This window comes from Protomyctophum bolini (genome assembly GCF_963924005.1).
Source record: "Protomyctophum bolini genome assembly, chromosome: 5".
Lineage (NCBI taxonomy): Eukaryota > Metazoa > Chordata > Actinopteri > Myctophiformes > Myctophidae > Protomyctophum > Protomyctophum bolini.
Genome location: NC_137866.1, coordinates 13,062,628 through 13,078,651, shown reverse-complemented (window position 1 = coordinate 13,078,651; position 16,024 = coordinate 13,062,628). Strand labels below are relative to the sequence as shown.

At 42.6% G+C, this 16,024-nt stretch overlaps 1 protein-coding gene across 1 annotated transcript in view; it reads left to right on the top strand.

Annotated features, from left to right (window-relative positions):
- pex14 (peroxisomal biogenesis factor 14) overlaps nt 1-16,024 on the top strand; it is a 59,844-nt gene that overhangs the window by 33,441 nt on the left and 10,379 nt on the right. Inside the window, exons 4-6 of the mRNA XM_080763359.1 lie at nt 2,865-2,984; nt 6,771-6,856; nt 10,293-10,395. Of these exons, the coding sequence (XP_080619485.1) occupies nt 2,865-2,984; nt 6,771-6,856; nt 10,293-10,395 (309 nt within the window). The remainder of the gene's footprint in view (nt 1-2,864; nt 2,985-6,770; nt 6,857-10,292; nt 10,396-16,024) is intronic.

The following is a 16,024-nucleotide window of genomic DNA, read 5'->3' as shown; positions in this document are numbered from 1 at the left end:
GACTGCACAAGCTCAGCACATGGCGCTAGCCACTTCCTGGCACTCAGGACCTGCCGTAGACGACAGGCGCTGGCCAATATTTGCCTTCAATTATTCAACAATTTTCATGGCCATTTGGAGTCCTTGAAGCATTTAAATAGGTGACGAGCCGGACCTCCCCTCTCTGGCATCAAGCCCTTAAGTGGGAGATTGTCCACAGATTTCTGCATGCTTTCGGACTTCATTGGCTAGAGTGGATTTGAATGAAGGTTAGGAACTGTGAACTGTTTAAGCTTGACTCTTATTTCTCTACTCTTGTCCTATTAACCCCACACTTCATAATATCAATCATTTGGCACGATTGTGTATATTTTCTTAAATCTCAACTCAACTTTGGGATGGGATGGGATTTGATCCGGCAGCTGCAGGTTTCAATAATTAATCAACGTGAGTGTTAGGCTCTACATGGGTGTTATGAAGATCACCAAACAGGCATTTGACGATCACTCAGGGTATGCACGGGGACACGCAGAACCAAGAACAACTAACTGTCTGGCAGGCAGGCAGGCATCTGTGACAAACATCTCTTTAACAGAGTCTTCCCAGCGGCTCTCCCTCGCGGTGTAGGCAGCGTATATTGAACATGTAAAGGATTCTATCCGAAGCCCATGGGAGCAGAACAAGTAAAAGGGCCTCTCAGCAAAGGGGTGTTTTCTGTCAGAAGGAAGCCCTTGGAAACCCAGGAAACACCGTCAAGGAAATGGGCCGGGAAATTATGTTAAAATGGTCATGAGAGAGTCTCTTAAGCTGCAGAGGGCCTTATAGCCTTGTAGTACAGTATAGACCCATGCAGGCTGATGTTTCATCATAATATATACTGTACTTATCAATAAGTGAGACCTTGACAGCAGTCAGTTGATTTCAAATTAAGCGTCCCCAGTGCATTTATAAAGGAATTCATGTACAGTGACTAAATAATTCTTGACGGCTTCTTCTTTTCTTTTTTGTATACTTCAAATTAAATAAGGGCGTAATTGTAATTATTATTCTTTTGTTTAGATTATGATTCTCATTAAAGGATGAGACCTGTAGCAATGTCTGCATATGGTGCCTGAAATAAAATACTATCTTCCCACAAAAGGAGATGTTCATATTAAATCTTTTTTTTCTTCACTCCTCCCCTCTGATTCTCCATCAGGGAGCCCTTTGCAATTTAATCATCACTAAAATCATTAAAAAGATCCGAAGATTAAATTATATTGGCATTTGCAAAATTATGTAATACATTTACATCACAATGAAGAAATTAAAATAATGCATTTTCTCTGTCTGGGGTGTATGAAATCTCCACCTGGGAAATATATCTGAAGAAGAAGTGGACAGTCTTATTTTCTTTTGCCTTTGGTGACGGCTAATAGGCTCAGCACCGCGCTTCGGTTTCCTTCATTCTTAGATGGATCTCCACCACTTTGTCGTTTACTACAGCAGTGGGTTTTCATTCAACCATTGGTCCTTGAGGGGGTTCCAGGTGGTCCCCAGCTAAATGGAAAGTTGGTAACCAAATGGACCCTTATTAGATATTTAACCCTTTATATTGCTTTAACTCATGAGAGTGTAAAATGAAACCAAATGGACCCTTATGGGTCTATTTGGTTTCACTCTCAAGAGTTAGATTATTGTTAAACATCTGCACCACTTAATTTACAAGAAGTTTACACAATTAGAGAATGTAGAGGAATTATTTTGACCGTTTGCTCTCCTAATGGTACCAACATTAATACAGCATGGAATTGTGGACAAAATCTTATCCAACGACAACAAAATATTTTTTAGTTTTGGGTCTGAGAGGCTAAATGTCATCAAACGGTGCTCCGTGGCTCAAATGCAGAATAAACAATGGGCCTTGATATGATTTACTTAAGGGTTGAAAACCACTGCACTACAGAATTGAAGAACCGACACATTTTTGTAAAGAAGATGTCTGTGACATGAATGAAACAAAGATATGTTTGGTCACAGCTTCCCCGGAATTGTACTTTGAAGATGCGGAGGTGGTGCATGGGGGTCATGGGAAATGTTATAGCACAAATATTATGACAGGCCCAGAGCCATTGCTTTCATTTAGTGGTAGTACTTAAGAACTTAAGTAAATTTTTTAGGTGCTTTTACTTTACTTGAATATGTCAATTGTTCTATACTTTTACTTACTCTACTCCACTACATTGCAGAGGCAAATATTGTACTTTTACTCTACTACACTTATTTGAAAACTTTAGTTACCAGTTACTTTGAATATTATTGCAAAACATACATTAAACACCCATATATATTTTGGCAATTTGAAAATAGCCGATCTACATGCTCAACCTTGTAGATCTGTAGATCTATACATTTGATTCATACATTTGAACATTTCAAATGAGACATAATACATAATGAGTACTTTTACTTTTGGTACATTTTGATGCCAATACTTTTGTACTTACTTACTCAAGTGCATTTTGAATTTCGGACATTAATTTGTAACGGGGTACTTCTACATTGCAGCATTGATACTTATACTTACAGTAAGTAACCCCTTTGAGTATACTTTCTCCAGTTGACGACAAGAGTACAGCATCTTGCAATGGGTCTGGTCCACAAGATTCGTTACACCACCAAGATACACATGTACCTGTAAATACTTCCTTAATGTCAAACAAGTGTAAAGCTTCATGGTGTCATCCACAGTTAACAGTCTTGTATTGAATTGTGCTTGAAATGTACTGTAGTTCTCCAAAACTGTTAATAAATCCTTCACTCAATCAGACGAGTGAGCAGACAGTCGTTGTCTACTACCTCTGACCAGTGGTACTGAAGGTGTACTGTATGTCTCCTGTTTTCAGGGTTGACCGATGAGGAAGTGGACTTGGCCATCCAGCGTTCCGGCAGCACAGAGGAGATCCTTGCACTCAGCCCTGTGGGACTCCCACATCCACTCCTCGCCCACCACCAACTGGCACACAGTGAGACCACACATTCACACACCGTCTCCTCTTTGATGTGACAATATCAGGGGTGCCCCCACAGCATTTTGACTCAAAATGACCAGCTCAACAAGATCTACCCACCCAAAAAAACTACAGTACCCCATTGCTGAAAATAGTTAAAGAAAATTACCCGAGGGGTCTTTGGAATAGGAGTCTTTGGAGTCTTTGGCTGTCGTTGACATACGCACTTGGAATGGGAAATAGAGGGGGAAAATGGATTTGGTTAGATTAGTTTTATATAAAAATGATCTTGAAGGGTTTGAGCTGACAGGCCCTTTTTGATGTCAATCAATCTAGTCACCTTAATTGAAGTGGAAGGTGCCAAAATTATTTTTCATTACCGTATATATTTCTAGGGACATGTCATGTGGTCAACCTGCACACGCTTTGTGATCTACTGATACAGTAGATCGCAAGCTAGCTTTGGGGCACCCCTGATGTACATTGCATTCATGCATACTATCATCACATTTTTTCACCTACCTTTATTATGTCTACACTTTGAAACTAACTGTTCACTAACTACTCACTACATGTTTTAAATACAGTACAATCGACAGAATTGTCATCAGCTCTCCATATGGCTAAACCTTTACAAATGTAACAGTCGTACATAATCCCGGCAGAAATTTGCCTAGATCGGGAATCGTTTAGCGAGCATCCTGTTCAAATATAGTGAACATGGCACTGTCATGGCTCCATCTCGTGAAATCACCCCTCACAGTCCGTTTCAAAAGAGGTTTCACCCTGGCGAGACCTCACACTGCAACCTGTATCTTTATTACCTCAGTAGGTTATAAGCGTTGTCCACTGATTTACCAATGCAGAATGAAGTCCGCATAATGCTTAACCCGTATGACAATGATTCCAGATGTATTCCACCCTCATTTATTACCACACTGTCCTTGACTCCCCGGCATCTCATGTTTTGTAATGAAAGTGATGTTGATGGGATGGCCATGTAGTTAGAGACACTCGCGCCTCTCTGTCCATAGTGGGGGGTTTTATATCAAAACGGCTATAAGGGAACTGCATAATGAGGTGAGAGCGGGGAGTCTTGTACGGGGGGTCACGCCGAAAAGAGGGGGCTACCTCCCTTTGATGTCCTTGTTATGGGGACAGTGCACGGGGACCCGCATCCATCTCTGTCGGAGTAATGGATACTCTGATCTCTATTTCCACGCAGCGGAAGGACAGGAAGGCCTCCACTGAACCCAATAAATTTGAGAGGAGATTGGAAAAACGGGGGATGGAGACCACAGCTCCGTGGCTTAAGTGACCAAATAAAAAAAAAACGGGAAGAAGTGGAAGAGGGAAAGATAGAGGAAGAATGGAAGGTCCTGCAAGGGGGAGAGCAAGTAAAAGACCCCCGGTGATGCAGGCGAGGCTTGTTCAGGGTCAAGCACCTACCCCAAGGACTCCCGGGGCTCACAGAAGCGCCGTATTCTGGGATAGGTGACGATCTATCGTGGCCGTGATGTTGATGAAGACCCAAATTTATGTGGACAATGCAGGATGATTTAGGATTTTCATTGGGGAAGGTTGTGGGTTCGTACCCAAGTGCATTGGCTGGGGGTTGTTATCTGCCCTTGAGCGAGGAGAGTCATATTGCTCTGCACCTTGAAATTTTACAGTAATGCTTAATTTATACTCCATCATCATACAGCAGTGTTGCACGCCGCTGTGAGATTGTAGATCGGCTCTTTTCCATGTGTGACACCGTCGTTCGACGAAGTATAAATCAGGCTTGTAATTGTAATTCATATCTCTGTAGGAAAACAGAATCATATTTCGAATTACGAAATGGTGAACTTTAACCTTTTAGCCATTAATTTAATCTGGGAATGTCATAATAGGGGCAAAATATCACTCCTGTGAAGTGAGGGGAGCTCTTATCATCATACATCATATTCCACTGCTCAGCCAATCAAATGTTGTCGTGGTACACACGGACACACAAAGCTGGGCATAGGAGGGGCTAGCGCCCCTCAAAAAAATAGCAGATCTACAAGCTCATAATGTGACACATTGAGAGCTTGCATATTTGCATTTTACACTATTTGATGTACAATGTATACAAAGTATACAGGTTTAAGTAGTTAAATCTAATTTCCCATTAATTTTTTGAGGCCCTACTGGAGTCAACATGAGAGAAACTCTTACATTTTCCTCTACACTGAACGGTTTGCTATTTAGAGACATTTTCAGTTGAATGCGTCTCTTCTTATGTGTGGTGAAAAATCCACCGTGACTGACAGTTGGCCCACCCAGAAGACAGCTCACACAATGACACATTTAGCACACTGTCTGTCACTCAGCGACACAATCCACTTATAAACATGCACTCGCTCACCTTTCCGCCCAATCTGGTTCTCGAGGATTTATGGAATACATACATTCTGCTTGTTCCCACTTCAAAATAAGCACAGGATAAAGTCATATGTTCTGTAAGAACAGGATTTTCAGTGCTTGTTTGCTTATTCTCTGCAAATACATTTTAATGTGTAGATTTTCTAAAGTTCAGTATTGCAAAAACACAAAGAAGTGCCTTGTCTCTAATCTCTCTATGGAGTGTGGCAGTTAGTTCTTTAAACAATGTACATTTTCTGATATTTATCTGTCGGATAACGTCACTGGTGTTGACCGTACAAATGACCGTAATCCAGAATGGTGACAAATATTGTCAAATATTATTTGATGGTGGTTTTGTCACCATTCTGGATTACGGCTGCATTTTTCTTTTTTAGAAGTTCCACTTTTTCTGCATGTTTGCCTGCTTACCTACTCGTTCTTGGCATTGAAACATTCAACAAAGTCAATTCAAACTCAACAGATTCTGTAGTAGTGGGGACTGGGGAGGCTGTTGGATGACTGCATGGTGTGTTGATTGATTGCTTGATTAAATACTTTATTTAGGCAGAAATGTAAACCACACAAGGTACATCAGACATTTATAGGCTAAAAGGATAACACAATAAAGTCGTGGGGACTGGTTGTGTCACAGTTTGATTCCCAGTGGTGGACACTGGACAGTACTGTACTTTTTTGTGCTATGAGTAATATTTGACCAGGAGTGTCTATATTTGATCCAAATACTGGTGTTGAGCACTTGGTCCACCATTATCGATTCTGAACAATCAGACACAAAAATATTTACGTTGTATTTACACTAACTTCCTGTCTCTCTACAACTCTGCTATCTAAATAATAAAGCAAAATCTGTCTTAATACAGTAAATGACCTGTTGTATAATAATGAAACATAGATGCAGATTAAACGTATTAAAAGTTAGGAATTATAATGTTTAGTAGTGTTAGGGTCCTTGAGGGAGTTCCAGGGGGTCCCCAGCTAAATGTTAGTTTGGAAACCAAATCGACCCTTATGGGTCTGTAACTCTGTGAGTTTACAAATGGAACCAAATGGAACCGTCAGGGTCCATTTGGTACACTCTCAGAGTTACATTTAAATGTATTTTACAATATAAATTGGGGATTGGGGAGATTGAAATGCCATTAAATGGGGGGTCCGTAGACTAATGCATATCAAACTGGGGGGTCCTTGAAATTAAACGGGTTGAGAAATCACTGCTAGAGTCGTAAAACTCTTCTCTTATGGGGGTCCCTGGCATATCATTTCAAATGGGGGTCTGCGGGATAATTAGTGTCAATTTGGGGGTCGTTGATATGAAAAGGTTTGGGAACCAGTGGTGTACGAGCAGCGCACATTGGACATCACATTCAATGTCTTCTGTCTACTCTCCAGGTCCCACAGGCTACAGATGGAGAGACTATGGGGCCCTCACCGTCATCATGGTGGGCATGGCCTTTGGCCTGCATCAGGTATACAGGGTAGGTTACATAACCTGTTCTCCACTCATTCTGCACTGGGTTCTAGAATTAAATAGGCATCGAGCAATAATAATATACTGGCAAAATGTAAAATTCTGACTCCATTCAGAATATTGCGAGATGAAAGAATGCAGCGTTGTTCTTTAATAAAGCCTCATTGTATAGTTAATCTGTGATGGTTTTGCACAGAAACGACCAATCTACAAGCTCACTCACCGTGCGTTGACATGGTGTGTGAGTTTATAGATCTTTCTGAAGAATCGCCTGTAATGTAATGTGGCAACACGACGGCAAGCCACTTTTGTAAATGATTTTGTTGAGAAACGCTACGTTTCACCATGCTTCCGTTGGACCTCAGAGAGGACCAACAAAATATGACTCCACTGCGTTACACCATAGCTATTGGGAGAGAGAGTTACGAGTTACGACAGACTTCCGATGTAAACGGAGAATATTCATTTAATATTCAGTCTTCAATCATTTTGATACAGTTTGATTTGTAACGGAGAAGAACGTGGAAGTAATACGTGCCATTGGGGGCGACCAGTAGTTCCAAACATGACCGTATAGTTCCAAATATTTAGTCGCCATAATGGGTGTTGATGAAGCACACACGATACGTGAACCACATGAACGCTTTGTGGTGAGATCAAAGGGTGTCGTAATTCTCTCTTTCAACGGCTCTGGGTTACACACTACGCTTCTGCTGGCCCTCAGAGTATAATGAAAACTGTGCAAGACTGTAGTCTACTGAGGAGTGCTCTCTAACTGTTCATATTTCTCATCCGTTGTACATTTAGAACTGTCGGCACCGTCTGTCCCTGATATTACTTTTATATTGGTGGGCTTTGTGGCTACGTCACTCGATCATGAGTTATAGCACCTCTATACAACGTCACTCCGGTCTCGCTGTTAAAATTTGCTCTGGTTTACATCAGAGCATGATCTCATTTGGACCCCCTGTTATTTATTCCCCCCCACACCCCCTCCCCCACACCCCCCTTCTTGATGTATATATAATTTATTTTTCTTAGGAGAGGGAAAATTTATTTATAATAAAGTTGCTAATGCAGGCAGCACACAAACCTCTTCTGATATCTTGCTGTCTAAAAATAATCACAGTGGGGTTTTTTTATCAGGCTTAGCAGCCCTTGAACATGAGCTCGGGAGGCCCCTTGTCCCTCAGTGACATTAATTCCTCAGTGGCTGTTAGCAGACCTCTGAGTGGCATGTGGAAACTATTACTCTCATTTTTGAGGAGGACGGCACTATTTGCAGTAGCTCTTTCCCCCGGGTGGACAGCAGACCTTTTTATAGTACACCGTTTGTGTGCACGCAAGCAAGCATGTGCATGTCTCTGTGTACCTCGATGTTGCATATGCATATCATGCATAAAGTATATATTTGTACTATATGAGATGTTTTGCCGTCTCCTAAGATGTCCCATTATTCCTACTGTACGTCTACCAGCCTGCCACTGGGCCGTAGCGTACCTGACACATTTAGGTCTCCTACATTCCTCTTGCCACCATTCCCTTCAATCTCTCTTTATGTCTCTTTCCACTTCTCTTCTGACCATATTCATCACGTTTTGGCCATACTTATAGGGTGGAAAACAGCACCATATTGACCATAACCACATGGTGGCCATTTTGGTCTTACGGTACTTCATGCTTGGGTACAGCATTTTAAAACTGCCAGCTATAATGTCCAGAATGATTACAGTTTGAAGACATAATACTGTAAAGGAAATGGCCATACCTATTTTCAAAGCATGAATGACAGGCATGTGCATTTAATGATGCAGTTTACTATATAGTTCACAGCATAGTATTATAATCTGTAAAACTGTATAATAGGAATACTACTGTAGTTTAATAATTTAATGAATAGCTTCACCGTGCACAAGAATTACATAACATTTTTGCATTTGGTTTGCGTGAAGCTGTGCAATGTTTTCTCAACAAAATAAGCTTTTTTGATTTTTGATATTGGAACATTTTCTACAGAATAATGAGCATAGCTGACCTGGCACACTTGACACATGAATGACAGGCCAGCATCGCTCTGTCTGGACATAATTATCTTGTGTGTTTTTTACCAGTCTAAATGTCCATTTTCCAGTTTTTTACATATAAAACAAATACAACAGATGTCAATTTCCGGCCTAACGCAAGCCCTGCTTGGGTATGAAAAGTATAAAGTAAGGCCAAAATAGCTGCTGTGTAATTATGGTCAATATTGTGGTGTACACTACAGTATGTCTATCACTAACCAATTTCTGTCTATGTCTCTCCATTATACTCCCCGTTGTCCACTTTTCTTCCACCACCTTTCTCTCCTTTTTCTCCCTCCCTCTTTTGTCTCTCTCACTGTCCAACATTCTCACACACACACACACACACACACACACACACACACACACACACTTGCTGTCCACTGGTCCCAGCAGGGCCAGCCAGCCGCTGGTAACCTGGGAGGTGGTATTCCCTGGCGGGCACAGCAGAGCACCGGCTGCTGTCATGTCACCGGAGTGCGGCGCCAGTCGCACCATATGCCCGGGCTTCTGCCCATACTTTATTTATGCTATGGAGCGCCTTGTAAACACCACACTCCCAGCAGCCCACTTATTAATTACTATGTGTTGACACTTGTTTAATCTTTTTTCCTCTAAAAAGTGTTTATTACTCGCACACGGTGTCGCCAGCCGCCACCTGAGTTGGAGAGAAAACCCGGCTGGGGTCAGCATCAGCGACAGCAGAGAGCTTTCAGAACTGTAACATGTGTTGCGAGGGGCTGACATTTTTTTATTTTATTATTAGTAAAAAAAATATATATATTTTAGCGAACAAACCACAAAGACTTTGAAACGGAGCCCCACAGTGGTCCTTCAGGACCACGTCAGGCGTGGTTTTATTTGCTGAGCTCAGCTCCATCATGCACACACATGAACACGATTCCGCCGTGCACTCATTCGCAGGCTTGTCATCTGGATAACAGTCACCCTGGACCACAAAGATCCTCATTTGGCTGTGAGGTACACACATCACTCCTGTTTACTCGGATGCAGAGTGCTGACAAACGCGCTGACACCGTCTCGCAATTCAGGGGGACCATTTTCAATGTTAATGATCACATTTGGTTATTCTGCTGAGTGTAGCCCTACTACTGTATGTATTTGTCCTTCACTGTCCCAGCCTGGACTTTTGTTTGTCTTTCTCTGTTCTGCCATTCATACATGTCCAGCTGCTGTAAAAGCACTAACAATGCAGGCGCATTATCATTTTGGTGATCGAGGCGGCCCCCAGTCCAATAAAAACAATGTCCCTGACCCTGCACTGTCAAAGCCAGGTGCCCTGCCTCTGTTCTCCTCCTCCTCTGTCTGTCCCTTCCCAGTGGAGAGAAGTGTAATGGCGTGTCATGTTTTTAATTGCAGAAATACATCCTTCCCCTCATTATGAGCAGCAGAGAAGACAAGAAGCATCTGCAGAGGATGGAGAGCAACATTGCGGCGATGAGTGGCACACTGACACAGACAGGTGAAGATTAATATCTTCATCACTTTCTCCCTCCTTAACATTTTCCTTCATTTATCTGTCGCCAAAATCGGGGGGCCCTGCACGTTTTTTAACAAATGACGCCGCTGTCATTTCGCTTTAATTTGAAATTGCTTGTTTACTGTCAGGCTCGGGCTCAATTAATTACGTTTCGCTGAAAAGCTCTTAACCTCGGAATATTAATGAGGGGTTGGGAAATGACAACTTTTCTCTCCCCCCGCACCCTCCCCCCCCCACCCCTCTGTCCTCTCTCCCTCCCCCCCCATCCATCCCTCTCTTCCCGCACCAACCCCTCCGCCATCAGTATCCACCCTCCTTCCCCTTGGTGGCGAGAAAGTTCATTTTAATTTTGTTGTGTGTGTGTGTGTGTGTGTGTGTGTGTGTGTGTGTGTGTGTGTGTGTGTGTGTGTGCGTGTGTGTGTGTGTGTGTGTGTGCGTGTGCGTGTGCGTGTGCGGCGTGGTGTCTGAGCTCAGTGCTAGGCCCAGTGTGATTAAGTGCGCAGTGACAGGTGCGGCTCCCATGTCGGACAGGTGAGGATTCTCAACCTGGCTGTCAGACGGCGGGCGAGGGATGGAGGGAGGGAGCGAGGGAGATGCATTCCTAGCTCTTCGTCAATGTAATTAAACATCCTGGGAGGGGAGGCGTAAATGAGAGAGAGCGAGAGAGAGATGGAGAAAGTTTGGTCTCATTAGTGATGGCGTTCAGCTTGTGTCTTCTTTCACCCGAAGAGACACGAGGCACCGTGTTTTAAAATGCCTCATGTTGTAGAAAGGCCCTCCCATAAGAGACACTGAAATAGGGAAAAAAATAACATAAATACGGTGGGGTGGCAGTGGCTCAGGGGTAGAGTGGCCGGTAGAGCAGCCCGATGGGAACCGTGAGGCTCCCAGTTAGATCCCGGGCTCCCCCAGAGTTAATGTCGAAGTGTCCCTGAGCAAGACGCTGAACCCCTAATTGCTCCCGATGAGCAGGTTGGTGCCTTGCATGGTTTCCTCCACCGTCGGTGTATGAATGTGTGTGTGAATGGGTGAATGTAATGCACAATCTATGTAAAGCGCTTTGGATAAAGGCGCTATTTAAAATGCACCATTTACCGCTAAGATGGAAAGCCTGCCTGGGCAGGGAGAGATAACAGTGGTGAGATCAGTGGTTCTCAACCTGTTGGTCGGGACCCCCAGAGAGGTCCCCACATGATTCTTTTTATTATTATTATTTTTTTGTGGGGGGGGTCCCAGATGATAGTTAAGTGATAATTGAAGGACTTTTTAAGTCTTGTATAATACCTATACAAAGGCTCAAAAAGAAGAAGACCATTACTGCATCAAAAGTAATCAACAAACTATGCTATAAAAACTGGTCAAACATCGGTCAAATACTATAAGAAAGAGGCAACAATTGTGAAAATAGCCGATCTACAAGCTCACAACCATGTTATCCCAGGCTCCACACATCGTTACACATGCACATACAGTACAGCAGCCGGTAGAAAGTCCCCTCGGCAGTGTGGATACAAGTAAAATAAGGTAGAAATTCCCAGTAACTTAGTATATTTACTTAAGTACTGTACTTAATTGAGTGTATTTGTACTTGAGTACAATTTCTAATGCTTTTACTCCACATCTCTTTAACTTTAGTTACTTTGCAGATGCAACATACATTAACCACTTCATTTCGGCCATTTCAAAATAGCTGATCTACAAGTTCACAATGTGTCGTGTGATGTGACGCATTGTGAGCTTGTAGATCTGATTTTCAATACATTTTTTGTACACGGCACATTTACAATACTTTTGTACTTTTGCTCAAAAGTACATTTTGAATTCCGGACTTTTACTTGTAACAGAGTATTTCTATATTGCTGTATTGATGCACTTTTACTCGAGTAAGAAATGCAAGTACTTTTCCCAGCACTGATTGAGGCCACACTTATCAGCAACGATAGCTCATCATCATCAGCTACTACCACAGCAGCCATTGTGTTGTTTTCCCTTCAGCGTTGAACTAAAGCAAATTAAGCCCTTGTGACACTTCATCAGATCACACTCGTCCTGCTACACTCTGGGCGAGTTAGGTAGGCCGAGGGCAACAGCTCTGTGAGATCGCGTGCAAGCAAGGTGCACCACTCGAAATCTGATTAACAAATATGCTCTCTTTTATGGTTATTTCGCCTCGACTATGCAAATCACGTTTCCTCTGGCTGCCTTGCCTACCCATTCATTGTACTTTTTCCCTTTTTTTATTTGGAGTTCTGCCAACACAACCCTTGTTTTGTTTGATAATAGACCGGATTTCACAGTAAGATTCAATGGTCACTGCGGGGAGAGAGGGTGGGATTATAAAGATGCATAATATTTGTAGGACATTTTTTACAATTTATTTAGCTGATATCTAATATACATAGAGCCTTTTCAATTTAGGCATTTAATAAATACCGGTAGTCATCAAGAATCATATGCTAATAACCCAACATCCGTCTAACAGTGTAATATCTATATAATGAAACTATGCATATACATAAGTTGAGCCTTTGCATAAGCCTGTAAGGTTGCTGAGGCTATAGGGAAAGTGCTGTGGGCTAAGATGGAGCTGAAGAGGTTGTGGAATTAGATTCAACTCATAGATCGCCATCAATGCAAGTAATCAGGGGTAGGCAACCTTTATTATCAGAAGAGCCATTTCTGGCCCAAAAACGTATTACAATTCTATCTGGAGCCGCAAAAATATGTTTGCTTTAATAAAGCAAACTTTAAGTATTTGGGATTTTTCTATTTATTCTATTTTCCTTCATTCAATTTGATTCTTATTTTTATCGGGTGTATAGGCAACATTGTTTTTGCAATATCAAAATGAAAGAATAACTTTATGCCTACTACAAATTCAATAATGAATTATGAAAAGAAACGAAAGGAAAAAGAAAACCTCATTCCTTTTCATACTTCTTTGCCTATAAGAGCCACATGTGGCTGTAGAGCCGCAGGTTGCCTACCCCCTGCTCTAGCCAGACTGGAAGCATAATGCTTGATTTATGCGTAGCTGGGGGCCGAAAATAGCCGATCTATAAGATCACAATGCGTCACCCAAAACTTTGGCTTCAGAGGAGATGTAGCAGTTCTCTGTTTTTGGCCTGGTCTCTGCGAGGCTGGAGCACTACAGTGAAAGCTGCTCTATAGAAACGAAACGGATTAGTTTATGACAAAGAAAAATAATATATATGGCACTTTACAAATTATTTACATTGTTTACTCAAAGTATGAAATCAGCAATATAATATAATATAGTAGGTTGCTATAGCAAAGTAGGTAGAGGAAAATAGATAAATATGATAAATATATTTCAACACATGCATATTTATTGAATTTATGAGAAATGCTACGCTATGGGTGTCCCGGTGGTCTGAGCCTGAATTCTGGCCGGGGACAAGGCACCTCAAATCGGGGAGATTACCGGGAGAAGTGCAGGGGCCGGAGGAGACCACGGGAGTGGGACTAGAGTGTGATATTGCGATTGTGCAACAGTTAACCTAAAAACAAATACACAGCAACTCAATTGCATTGTAACTAAGATATTCGATTGAAATGTATACATTTTGAATGTATACATATTAACCAGTACAAACACAAATCTGCCATCCAAAAAATAACTAGCTCAACCTGCTAGCCAACTAAGCTTCGTAGCCAGGGCTCAGTGCAGTGAGTGCACCCTGTCCACATGATACAATATCATAATGAATTGATGTCATTGGGAGAGAAGGAGTTTTAGGTTAATATTTATAGTAATAATATAGGGACATATTTCAGTGAGTGCAGGAACTTGCAGAAAGAGGATGTGAGGTGCTTTTTTTTTAGAGATGAGTTTGAGTTTATGACGGAAGAAAGAGGTTGACACTCTTGACACCGTTCTGACTGAAAACTCAGGGTCTTTCCTTTAGCCAATGCGAGGAGCTAATTTGCTATGACTGCAGTAGCCAAGCTGCTATTGTAGTTAATGACTGTTGTAGTTAACAGTTGTGGAGAGGGGTTACAATTACACTGAGTGTTTTCTTCCCCTGTGTGTTCTCTCTCTCGCTCTTTCTCCACCTCTCTGTCTCGCTCTTTCTTTCTCCCCTTCTCTCTCTTCTCTCTTTCCTCACTGCACTGAGTAATAGCGACCAACCGCCTGGCTGCTGCCAATTGCTTGAACTCCCCTTTTGTTAAAGTTCATGTATTTCTCTAGTGCCGGGTGCAATGAAGTGATGTATCCTTTTGAATGGAGACTGCATTAGTCCCCCCCCCCCTCCTCTCTCTCTCTATCTCTCTCTCTCTTACCCCCTCGTTCTCTCTCTCTCGCTCCAGCTCCAAAATGGGGGGGTTTGACTCCCATTATGATTTCCCTACAACTTCACACGGACAATTAATGAATGGATCTTGGAAGCACTTCAGCACACCCGGGCTGTAATGGAATTGTGCGGCTGTTTGGGCACTCTTTGGCGGTGGGAGCCATATTGGTGACCAGCTGGCCATTAAAGGCAGACACAGGCCTGGACATATGTAGTGTACATTATATGGAGGTATTTACTGAATAATTTACTGAATACACAATGTGGGCCCACCTCGCAGCAGCTGCGAGCCTCACTCCTCGGCTTGTCTCAGATTCTCACTGTCACAAAACACGCACGCACACACGTGTACGTACTGTACACACACACACACACACACACACACACACACACACACACACACACACACACACACACACACACACACACACACACACACACACACACACACACACACACACACACACACACACACACACACACACACACACACACACACACACACACACACGCACGCACGCACACCTACCTGCCAGTGTTACAAAGTCTCCTTCTGATTCATGCCTGGCCAAAGCCACTGGCCTCATTATTCCTGGCTTCATAGCCGTGATAGCCACGGGTAAGACGTTAATGCATTGTTTTGTCTCTGCAGTGCAAAGAAAACTTTGTGGATGCACTTGGAAAGAGCTGAGCTGTAAACAGTTTTTGGCTATAGCTGTAAACCCGGTTTACAACTCGATGCCAATGGTTGTAAACCAGTACTGCATCCCAGGCTGGCAAATTGACCCACACATCTGGAAATGTTGAGCTGTGGTATTATTGTAAGCACCAATTGAGACTAATAGGGTAACGTTTGGTGTAGTGTGCACGCCCTGTGTCAGTAACACCTTCTTAAACGGGGTCGGTCAAGGTTTTTTTGGTTTCATCGCCCGCCTTCACCAAACAGTAAACGCCGGACGCGCGCAGCCAATGATCATGCCCAAACTCATATTCACTAAGATTTAGCACAACGTAATGTGAAAAGATCAAACATTCCAGCACCACACCCATATTGATACAACTCCACCCATTTAAACACAGGTGTAGCTTCGAGATATTACCTTTGAAAAGATCAAATGTCATCTCTGCGTTGGTGTTTAGAATGAAACCTCACTGCTCCCAGCCTTTGTCCTGCACTCAGGTTAATCGGAGAAGGAGGGGTTCCTCTCATCATCCCATGCAGGCGGTTGCAAGCTTTTAACCATTGGGGCCGACACCCGCAGCTAGTGGACCAACCGCCACAATATCTGTTGATG